The following is a 10,933-nucleotide window of genomic DNA, read 5'->3' on the forward strand; positions in this document are numbered from 1 at the left end:
ATGTGTAAGGTGATACAGAGGTATGATGAAAAACAGAGGTCCAGAACACAACTGACCTTGGATTTCCCTGGGCATTGAGTTGCTTCAAAGGAAAAGAGAAGGTGGCTGGCTGATAAAACAAGAATAGGTGGTATATGTATGAGGTATACCTGAATAGTCTTTCCCTCTTCAAGTTCATAAACTGGTCATGGATTTTATCTGCAATGTATGTAGCATAATCATAATGTACAACTGGGGGCTTACCAGGAGAGAATAGAGACAGCATTGCCATTATGCTTTCATCCACATCCTCCATTCCCTTGAATCCTAGGGCATAGCTGATCAAATCCACTAACATCCTGCCCAATTCATTCAAGTACTGATATCCAATAGGAGGAGTTCTGACGGATTCAGAGCCTGGTTTTACAAACAGCTGATTGATTTTAATGAGTTGGTCACTTGACAGCTTGCTCCCTTTCTTTATCAAATTCTGAATATGGAGGGGGGTCAATTGCTTGGCAGTATGGAAGTGCAGCATCTCATTTATACTCTCTGGGGTGATATGGAACAGGACTGAGCCTGTGGGGCTGATGACAGCTCTTTGGCTTGGGTCATAGCATTCCTGGCAGCTGTAGACCAACTCTGGCATAGGATTTACCTGGGGGAGGTTGTAGATGGGAAAGTTTGAGTCCCAAATCCCCAAGATGTCTGCTCCACTCAGGTGCTGGGCTTTCAACTCATTCAGCATCTGAATATTATATTTGGAGCCCATAAGAAACCAGTCCAGCATTTGATAATCCATATCTCCCAGGGCTTTCCATTCTAATTCCTGGTGAGGAGCGTTGAGGGGCTTGATATTCAGAGCAATAGGAGTGTCCATGGTTTTCTTTAAGCTCAACAACTGTAAGTGAACGGCTTAAAAGGATCAGCACAGAACAGAAGTGATTTTTGTAAAAACAGTTTGAGTTTCAGGTACCAGAGGAGGAAATTATACAACAGCAATTGAAATACTGTTTATATCAGGAACAGGGCTACTGTCTGGTCTCACTATGTCCTCTTCAGCAGGTGAATTCAGTAAACAAAAGTCTTTCGGGAATGCGCAGAGAATACCTTTTTTTTAGTGAAAATACAGGCAACAAGGCTCAGCTGGCGTTTTTGGACTTCACAATTACAAATGGGGTATATGCAGAGGGAAATGGCCGGTGAAATTATGAGTTTTATCGTCTCTTTAGCCCTCTGAGTAATTTTATTTTCAACTGCAGGCGTATGGAGGATAGAAAACGGAAAATACCTGGTAATTCACGAGCAGAGGTCGTGCACGCGTGCAAGGTTGGTGCTGTGGAGGTCGCCTTGGTCAACTGAGCAGGTTGGCGGATTTCAGGACGTAAACGGTCATGCAGAGGAAACAGTAGAGAAATGCATAAAAAATGGAAAGAAAAGGCGTTTTTTGGCTTAATATGGGCTTTTTACGATTTTGGCGCTTTTTTAGTGATGACGTGGCGGTATGCACGGCGAGATGGACAAATAACGGAGATAAGGACAAGCGGACGTGACGCGGCGATATGCTGTTGGACAACGGTTGGCGGTTAGGACCGTAGCGGTTACGGTTAAGGCTAGCCGCTACGGTCTCTCGGGGCGGTTTGGGTACGGTCCCGGAAGTGTCAGTCCTTGCTCCGAGAGCCTTCATCGTGCGACGCGTGGACTGGCCCTGACGTGACGCAACGTCACGTTCTCGGGCGCTAAAGGTCCGCTGCGGGGGCTGCTCCGATATCACTGTGGATCGTCGGATCCTTAGGATCTGATCCGACGGTGGGCGGAGCAACAAAGTGCTCGGGTTATATGCGCGGGCGGAAAACTTCAGATTATGGGTTTTTGTAAGGTTTTTCAATGTATTTCAATTAAATTGAACCCGCGCGCTGATGCTTGGAATAAACGCCAAGGGGGTTTTTGGACCTTGGTAATTTTTTCAAAGAGGGTTTAGGGGTGAAAAGGGGTTTTTATGAGGTTTTTTTAATGCAAATGAGGGTTTCAAAGGTAAGTTGGGCTGTAGCAAGGGGAGTGGGATGCGATAGGTTCACCAAAGTGACCAGAGGTCATTTTGGTTCCTCTTTTTTTTAAGAACATATGGCTATAATGCCAAGGGAAGGGGTATTTATAAGATTTGGGGCTTTATACACCATAGTGTTAATATTATTAGGGGAAGGGTAAGATAGGGGAGCTATATAGTAAAATTAGAGGTTAATATGAATGAAGGGAGCAAATAAAGGGGATCTCACTGAGTTTATCTGAAATTGATTTAGTTTAGAGACTAGATCAAAATGAAAAGATTTTAGACAAGAAATGTGGCTTCTGAATGAACAAGAACCACCATAAAACCATGATCTCTCTCCATGAATCTCAGCTGAAAAGGGAATGTTAGTAATGAAATGAAGGGGGAAAGGGAGGTCAGTCATGCTCCTTGCTGCAATTTGATGGAATTAACCACTTTGTCCATTGATAGATTTTGCCTTGGCAAAACACCTTTTGACATATGTGCAATGGTGAAAATACCCTTTCTGCAACCACAACTGCTTACCCAGCTATTTTCCTAGCATTTTTTTGTTTCTCCTTGGAGGGTGCACTTGGACTTGCAAACCCTTACTTGCCTTTTCTTTTCTTTGGCTTTTTCTTTATTCTTTTCTATCTACTTCTACCCTTATTTCTTCCAAGGTCCCAGATTGAGCTGTTGGGAACCTTCTCTTCTCTACCTGAACTACTTGTCTGCCAAGATTGAACAGTTTGGACAGACTCCTTTCTCTATTCTACAACAGAAAATTTAAACATGGCATGATCCAGATTAGACTTTTGGACCATCCATCAAAACTTTGAGGCCTTACCAAGTTATTGTCACAAATCAAACTTTGTAGGAAATATGTGATGTTTGAGTCATCAAAGCAGAGCATATTTAGACCTTCCATAGCCAATCATGAAATATGAAACCTATTGGTATAGGTATCCAACAAGAGGTATGGTAAATTAATAAAAATATAAATAAATGAGAGTTTTTTTTTTTTCCGGGGAAAAAAGCAAAACTTTCTATTATGGTGATAAAAAGTTTTTACACATTTGTTCTAAAGCCATGCTGGGCTCATTTTTACAATCACAGCTCAACCCTCAGGGAGCTTTCTGCGGAGTCTGTCCTGTATATGTCTTCCTCCCGGAAGGAGGAATTAAAACCATAAAACAAAAGTACACTAATACATGTGATACCCGGGGTCTCCTTCAAAGAAAGAAAACAACCCCATTCTGTCAAGTATGTCCACCAGTCATTTTAGAGCCAAAAAAATATAGAGGTCTGTAAGCTATGATCTAAATTCCGAAAGTTCACCCTGCTATGGATAAATATGTACAAAAAGTAAACAGAAAATATAGAAAAACTGTAATATTTGCCGACAAAAATGGAGCCAATCAAGATCTGTCATTACTGTTGCTTCTCATAAGGAGGTTGTTCTGTTCGGTGAGACTGTCCCTGATATATCTCTTCTATCGCCCAGCTGCCCGAATCCTGTTGAAGACCAGCCTTAGATAACTGATCTGCTTCTTCGTTCTTCTCCCTGTAGATATGGCATAGTGAGAACCTGTTAAAGTATGTCTTCAGATATAGAATCTCTTCAACAATTGTCATCAAAATTTGATTTTGACAAGCAGCTAAACCATTGATCCAATTTATAACATTAAGAGAATCCCCAAAAATCTGAATGGTGTTGATGTTTTTGTGTTGTAGCCAGCATAATAGGAGACGTAAGGAAGAGAGTTCCGCAAAATTATTAGTTCCTGTACCCAACCCAACCGAGGCTTTTAGAGTATGTTCTGAGTTGATATGAATGCACATGCCTGCACCAGCCCTATTGTTTTGTGATGCCCCGTCAAAATAACCACAAGGGATATCCTCCTGTATGATGATGTTGTTTTGTTTAGGTCTGGATTTTTTTTCCTCAGGGGGAGGTAGAGCAGAGTAAATGGCAATAATATTAGATGCAATAACAGAAATCGGTGTATTTTGATCTTGGAACAAACTCTTGTTTCTCGCAAGCCACACACCCCAGCAGTAGATAATTGGCAAGTTCCTCATATTCCCAACCGAATATGTTTGCCACCATTTCCTCCAAGTATCACCCAGCAATTCATTTCCCCACTGTGCAGTCACCTTAAGAAAACCGATGACCTCCTCCCATAATTTCCTCGAGAAAGAACATGTGGTGAAAAGATGGTTTGTAGTTTCCTCCTCAGATTTGCACAAAGGACATCGCCCTGGACCAGCTAAAAATCTTGATTGAAGATTTTCCCACGTTGGTGCCTTCCTATTTAAAATACACCAGAGAAAGAGTTTGGATTTGGCAGGACTTTTAAGTTTCCATATATCTTTGGCCCACCATTCCGGTTCTCCCCAACCTATCTTTCCCATTAGATAAGAATATCCTTCTTTTGGTGTATACCCCCCAGTTTTGCTGTGAGCCCACATTAATCTATCAGGTTCCTCTTTTATCCTAACATTGGATCGATTAAGTTCTTTGATGTAGCCTGTCCATTCATTCTTCCATCTAGCATTTAGTCCTAACTCTTCATCGTCCTTCCAAGCCTGTCCCCAAATAGTAGACTGCCCTACTCTTTCAACCTGATATATATAGGAGATACCTTTGGACTCAAGATGTCGAAGAAGTCCTGGTGATAAAGCATATGCTTCATTACACCCAACCCAAGGGTCCCTGCCAATCCTGATTTGTCTGCCATCTCCCACTTTCCATGCTAACCCTTGCTCAATTACTGAGAAAGCCTCCACCGTTGCCTTCCAAATTACAGAAGAGTTTTTTGCCTTCTTATTCTGACTCTGAATCCAATCATCCAAAGGCATTGGATCAATGTACTTCCTTTTAACCACCCTTGTCCACAGATTTTCAATAGTTATAAGCCTCCATCCTGACTTTGCTGCTAACGAGGTGCTAAACTCAGGGAGTCTTTTAATCCCCCAACCTCCCCACTCTTTTGGTCTGGCCACTTTATCCCAGGCCACCCATGGTAATCCGGAGGATTCCTTAGAGCCTGCCCATAAAAATCTGCAACATATCCTTCTAATTTTCTCCATTACACCTTTAGGAAACCAGGTTAGGGCAGCCCAGTAAACTGGGATGGCTAACAAGACTGATTTAATAAGAGTCAACCTACCTGCTCGGGACAGCCATCTATAACTCCAATGTGAAATTCTTGCTTCAATTTTTGCTATGATCCAATTCCAGTCTTCTTTTCTGTAAGCAACTGGTTTTAACCAAAACCCCAGGTATTTAAAGGGAACATCCAGAGGTTGACACGGAAACGGAAAAAGATCAATCAATTGATTTCTTTCCCTCCTGTCTACAGCTGCCAAACAAACCTGAGATTTCCCAGAATTTATCTGCATTCCAGTTGCTTTTAGAAAAAGATCAAAAATGCATTTTAACTCCTTTAATTCGCTGTAATTACCATTAGAAAAAATTAATATATCATCAACGAAAAGCAGGTGGGTGATGTAGAGATTTATGGCTACCTCAATACCTTTTACCTTATTCTCACTTCTGGCTTTATGTATCAGTCTACTTAGCCCTTCTGCCACAAGGAGAAAAAGGAGAGGGGATAAGGGACACCCTTGTCTGAGGCCTCTCTGACTAGTAAAAAATGGGGATGCTGCTCCATTGACCAATACTGCAAAGCTGACGTTTGTTATGCACCCCATAATCCAGCTGACAAAAGGATAGCTGAATCCCACATGAGTAAGAATCATTCGAAGATAGAGCCAGCTGATCCTATCATAAGCTTTGGAAAGGTCTATTTTAAGAACAACACCCTTCTTTTTCTTTGTTTTGACACTATGAATTACCTCCTGAGTGACCCCTATAGCTTCATGGATTTGTCTACCATCCAGGAACCCAAATTGTTCCATAGAGATGTTCCTAGACAAGATTGGATTTAATCTGAGGGCTATAACCTTTGAAATAATCTTGTATATACAATTACACAAAGAAATTGGTCTGAAATCTTCAAAACTTTTCGGTTCATCCTTTTTTGGAATGAGAGCAATGAATGTTGAATTAAAAGGTCTATATATTTCTCCTTTCAACCTAGACTCTTCAACAACTTCAGTTATCTCATCTCCAATTTGATCAAAAAAATATAGAAACAATTCTATTGTCCAGCCATCAGGGCCTGGACTCTTGTCTTTACCCATTAGCTTCATAGCTGCTTCAATCTCCCCCTTTGTGACCGGAATTGTAAGATCTTCAGCTTCATCTTCCTCAATAAATCTAGGAAAACATTGTACAGTTTTAAAGACTTCTGCTATAGTAGCCTCTCCCTGATCTGCAAAAATGTTTTGAAAGTGTCTTTTCCCTAAACCAGAAAGCTCTGGAAAAGACCTGACATCTCTTCCTTCTTCATCTTTAAGGTGCCAGATAGTGTTTATAGATTTCCTTCCTTTTGCATAATTTTGAAAAAATTTTGTGTTCTCATCCCCAGACTTAAGCCAAATTGCCCTGCTCTTGATTCTCCATTCTTCTTCCCTTTCCAAAAGTATTTTTGTTTGCTTTTTCTCCAATAGAAGAATTCTATCTTTAGATTCTTGAGATGAGTAACCATCTGAATCCAAACCCTCCATCTGTTTCAACTCCTCCCGTATGATGTTCATTTCCTCATTTTGTTTCAATTTCCTATCCTTTGCCCAGGAAATTGTAGCTGATTTCAATCTTTTTAAATTGTCCATGAACAGATAACTTTTCTCCTCACCTGCATTGTGTTCAGGATGAATCCAAGTTTCTTTAAACAACTTGCTGAACGTTGGATCTTGTAGCCATGCAGGATTAAATTTGAAGGGTTCAGGGGGTTTATGAGGAAGGATTGATATGTCTAAGAAAATCGGGAAGTGATCCGAGTTCCCAACTTCCTCAACCCACTGTCTGATCAAGGGAGCTTTGGAAGACAAAGAGTCCGTCAGCAGGAATCGATCTAGTCTTTTGGCAATCCTGTCTGCTCCTATCCTTCGATTCCTCCAAGTAGGCTTTAGCTTGATCGGTCGAGGATCAATAAAGTTATTCTCTGTGATAAGATTATGGAAAAAATCTGTAAGAGGATCTTCTCTAGCCGATGGGCCCCAAGCTTCCAACCTACCCAAAGTAAAATTTAAATCGCCTCCCATAATCATCACAGGAGCTTTCATAACAGATTTTGACATCAATTCATCCCAAAAAGATTCCCTGCCTTGACATGGTCCATAGATATTTACTATGTTGATGGGAAAACTGAAATCAGGGGATGTGATCTCCATTCCCATAACATTCTTCATCCCCCAATTATTGAGAACTTTTATCCTCCCTTTTTTGTACCCAATTGCAATTCCCCCCGAATGTCCAAAGACATCCATAGCACTGAAAGACCACCCAGGCAGAAGGGTATTAAGCATATTTTCTATCTCATAAGCCTTCCCCAATGTTTCTTGCAAAAAAATAACATCTGCTTTCGAGTTGAAAATCCATTCTTTTAAGGCCAGTTTTTTAGGTTTGCTGGCCAAACCTCTGCAATTCCAAGATGTCAGGATCATTTGATTACTCCCTCAGGGGGATGAGCTGCTCTAAGAACCCCCGGAATGGAAAATTGTTTTCCGTCTGCAACATCCATCTTCGCTTTAAGTTTTGCTTTAGACATATCAGATTTCCGACCACGCTTGTTTTTGGATTTGATCAATGGATGTATCAGCCCCAACCCACCTAAAGACCCCTGAGTCACTTGGTTCCCACCCAAAGATCTCAGATTGTAAGGACAAGGAGTCCGGGACACAGGGTGAGTGAGAGGAGGCCATTTATCTTCACAATTTATATCCAGAAGTGGTAAGGTTTCAGCTAATGTTTCCACATCCAGATTTAACATTGTTTGTTCCATCTTATCATCATTACAATTTTCATGCCCTTTATATGACGAAGAAGTAATATTATGATTTTTATATGGATGCTCAGGAGAGATTAATGAGGAGATAGAAGTCCCTGAGCACTTACCCTTCTCAGCTTCGACGGATTGTTCATGGGTTGCTTCCTCAGCGATCCCTTTCACAGCTTCCTTGTCTTTTGCTATCTCCTCAACGACCCCTTCTACAGCTTCTTGATCTTTGCCCGCTTCCTCCGCCGGCTCCTTATAATGATCGCTTCCCTCCGCTGGCCCTTTCTCTGTCTCCTCTGCCTCCAGATTCATAGGGTCAAGCGTCTCCGTCATGTCCTGCTCCGTCGACATCTGAACATCTTCTTGTTCATTTACTCTGTGAGCTGTTGTCCTACGAAAATGTCTTCTCCTTCTCTTATGTGGACAATCTTTTGCCATATGCCCATACTCGTGGCACCAATGGCATCTGAAAGGTAAATATTCGTAGTCTAAAATCTGTTCATAAACATATTCATGGAACTGAAGATTAATTTTTTGTGCCAAACCCCCACTCGGTTTGAGCATGACAAGAATTCGTGCAATTGCCCTATTTTTCGTTGTTAGGAAGGACCTATCCGCATCCATATATGCCCCCAACCTGTTACCGATGGTTTTGAATACATCCTCAGTCCATAGAAAAAATGGTAACCCCGGAGCACGCACCCAAACAGGAAAAACATCCGTGCGCTCCTTCATAGCGTCAAATAAAGGGGACCATTTTTTTAACAGAACAGGTATGTTATCAATATGCCATATACGCTGCAAGACCCAATCCGCCGATTCTTTGTCATCAAATCTGAGTTTGAAACATCCTTTTGCTAGAACAAGGGCTTCGAAATGCACCGGTCTCTCTGCCGTGAAACGTTTTTCACCCCATTCTTGAAGAAATTCAGATGTGTATGGCTTACCTCTGACTCTGCCTACCAAAGTACATTCAGCAACTGCTATAGCTTCTATCATGGACACCTCCATCCCAAAAACCAAATTGTCCGTTATGATCTGTGTACCAATGGGCCGTTTCTGTTTTCTTGTCGCTCCTATTTGTCTTAAGTTTTCCACCGCCGGTCTGCTTCCTTCACAAACCTCGTTATTATCTGGAGTTATCTGTGCTGAGCCCAATAGGGTTTCTGATTCCCACAAAGACGGGATCTGTCCTGATATTCCCAAAGCGTCTTTTCCAGATAACAAATTTCCCGCATCCAATCCATCAATTCCTTCCTGCCCGCCTGTTGAAAAGTCGCCTAACTCGATTGTATTGGTCTCGAGTTGGCCATGGTTCTCTCTTGGCCGGGTAATCCTTGAAAGCGAGGTAGAAACTCCTGGGAATCTAGGATTCTCAATGTCTGTAGGAAGCCCTAACTGGGTTATTTCTTCGAGCCCTTTTGGGTTTGATAACCTGGTTTTCAGAGCATTGCCCTGTGGGACCGTGGGCAAACTGGTCGTATTTGTCCCTCTCGATTCGGGTTCTTTCTCTATATGAAAAGCGCCATCCTCTGAACCATCGTTCTGTATATCATTGTCCGGACCCTTGTCTGGGGATGATACCTGAAAGGTTTTCACCTGCGATATAGACTCCAGTCGCGGACTTTCTACAGACCCAAAATAAAAATCCACATTCTGTGAATTTATTTCCTTCCCCCACATGGAAAGAATATCTTCAACGTCTGGGTCCAGTGCTAGAAATTCGGCAGGTTTTACCATGGTTGAAAACTTCCAACGTATATGACCACCGACAGACCAATGTGAACGGAAACAAACAAACAGTTGACGGTAATGATATTTTACCTTACCGAGTAATATAAAATGCTAGAGCCCGGTTAACCTACATCTGCCAGTTGCATCAGCTGAAGGAAAAGCTCCCGTGACGGCAGCTGTGCAGGGCCACAGATCTCATCTGCCTATCCAAGCCCTATTCGGGGTTCCGTTATCAGACCAAGGATCGAAACCCACACCTGCTCCATTCCCGCTCCGCCATAAATAAATGAGAGTTATGGTAAATAAATAAAATATTTTTTATATTTACTCCATAAGTCACTTTATATACATGCAAGGGTGTAAACAAATAAAAATATAAGTAAAGTGGAGGTATGGTAAATAAATAAAACATCTTTTTATACTTACTCAAAAGGTATGGTAAATAAATAAAAATATAAATAAACGTATGGTAAATAAATAAAACCTCTTTTTATATTTAGTCCATAACCCTCATTCTATTTATGAAGGCTCAAGAAAGAGGTTTTATTTAAGTTACCATATTTGTAAAAGAGGTATGGTAAATTGATAAAAATATAAATAAATGAGAGGTATGGTAAACAAATAAAACATTTTTTTATATTTACTCCATAAGTCACCTTATATTTACGCACACTCAAAAAATGTGTTATATTTAGGTGAAGCCTATGAGCAAAATACTATGGGACAAATACCATGGACTAGATTATTATTAATACCATGCAAAAAAACATTATTAACCCTAATATTAGTATTAATAAAAATAAAAATGGCACATGGTATTGACCCATGGTATTCACCAAAATGGCACATGGTATTGATCCATGGTATTCACCTGAAATGTAGCCTATTTAAATGAGGGAATTAAACTAGCATAGATGCATCTTTACTCTGGATCTACTAGCCCCCGAGAGGTATCAAATATCGTGATATGCAAACTAGCATAGAGTGAAAAAATATTTGATCCCTCTTGAGGTGGATCAAGAGTAAAAATGGATGTTGTAATTTAATGTATGTTAAACATTTTAGCTTGGTTAAAATATAAAATAAAATAAAAATCAACTATTAATTTTAATTATAAATTACTAATAGTAATTTTTAAGCTCTAGGTTTATGATAACCCATGGTATTGACCCATGGTAATACCAAGATCTTACAAGATTTTATAATTGAGTAAAATATTTGCCATGCCTTGGTGAGAGATTCGCCAAAAAATTATATATACATATTATATTATTGATAAAATCAC

General features: G+C 40.6%; 1 protein-coding gene across 1 annotated transcript; it reads right to left on the bottom strand.

Moving 5' to 3' along the window:
* Positions 1-3,439: 3,439 nt before the first annotated feature.
* On the bottom strand, positions 3,440-7,582 carry LOC149258082 (uncharacterized). Its single transcript, XM_089399789.1, has 3 exons — positions 6,521-7,582; positions 5,978-6,343; positions 3,440-5,407 (listed from the first exon to the last, which is right to left on the bottom strand). Exons 1-3 carry the CDS (start codon positions 7,580-7,582, stop codon positions 3,440-3,442), a joined length of 3,396 nt encoding a protein of 1,131 aa, XP_089255915.1.
* Positions 7,583-10,933: the final 3,351 nt, after the last annotated feature.

This window comes from Pinus tabuliformis, chromosome 6, assembly GCF_031772625.1.
Source record: "Pinus tabuliformis cultivar Carrire ecotype Pingquan chromosome 6, CPIR1, whole genome shotgun sequence".
NCBI classification, from domain to species: Eukaryota; Viridiplantae; Streptophyta; class Pinopsida; order Pinales; family Pinaceae; genus Pinus; species Pinus tabuliformis.

Coding starts and splice junctions, on each gene's coding strand:
- LOC149258082 (XM_089399789.1), bottom strand. CDS start 7,582: ATGATCCTGACATCTTGGAATTGCAGAGGTTTGGCCAGCAAACCTAAA. Junction 6,344..6,520: donor AATGGAGAATCAAGAGCAGG/GCAATTTGGCTT, acceptor TTTGCAGATCAG/GGAGAGGCTACTATAGCAGA. Junction 5,408..5,977: donor TATACAAGATTATTTCAAAG/GTTATAGCCCTC, acceptor ACTGGAATGCAG/ATAAATTCTGGGAAATCTCA.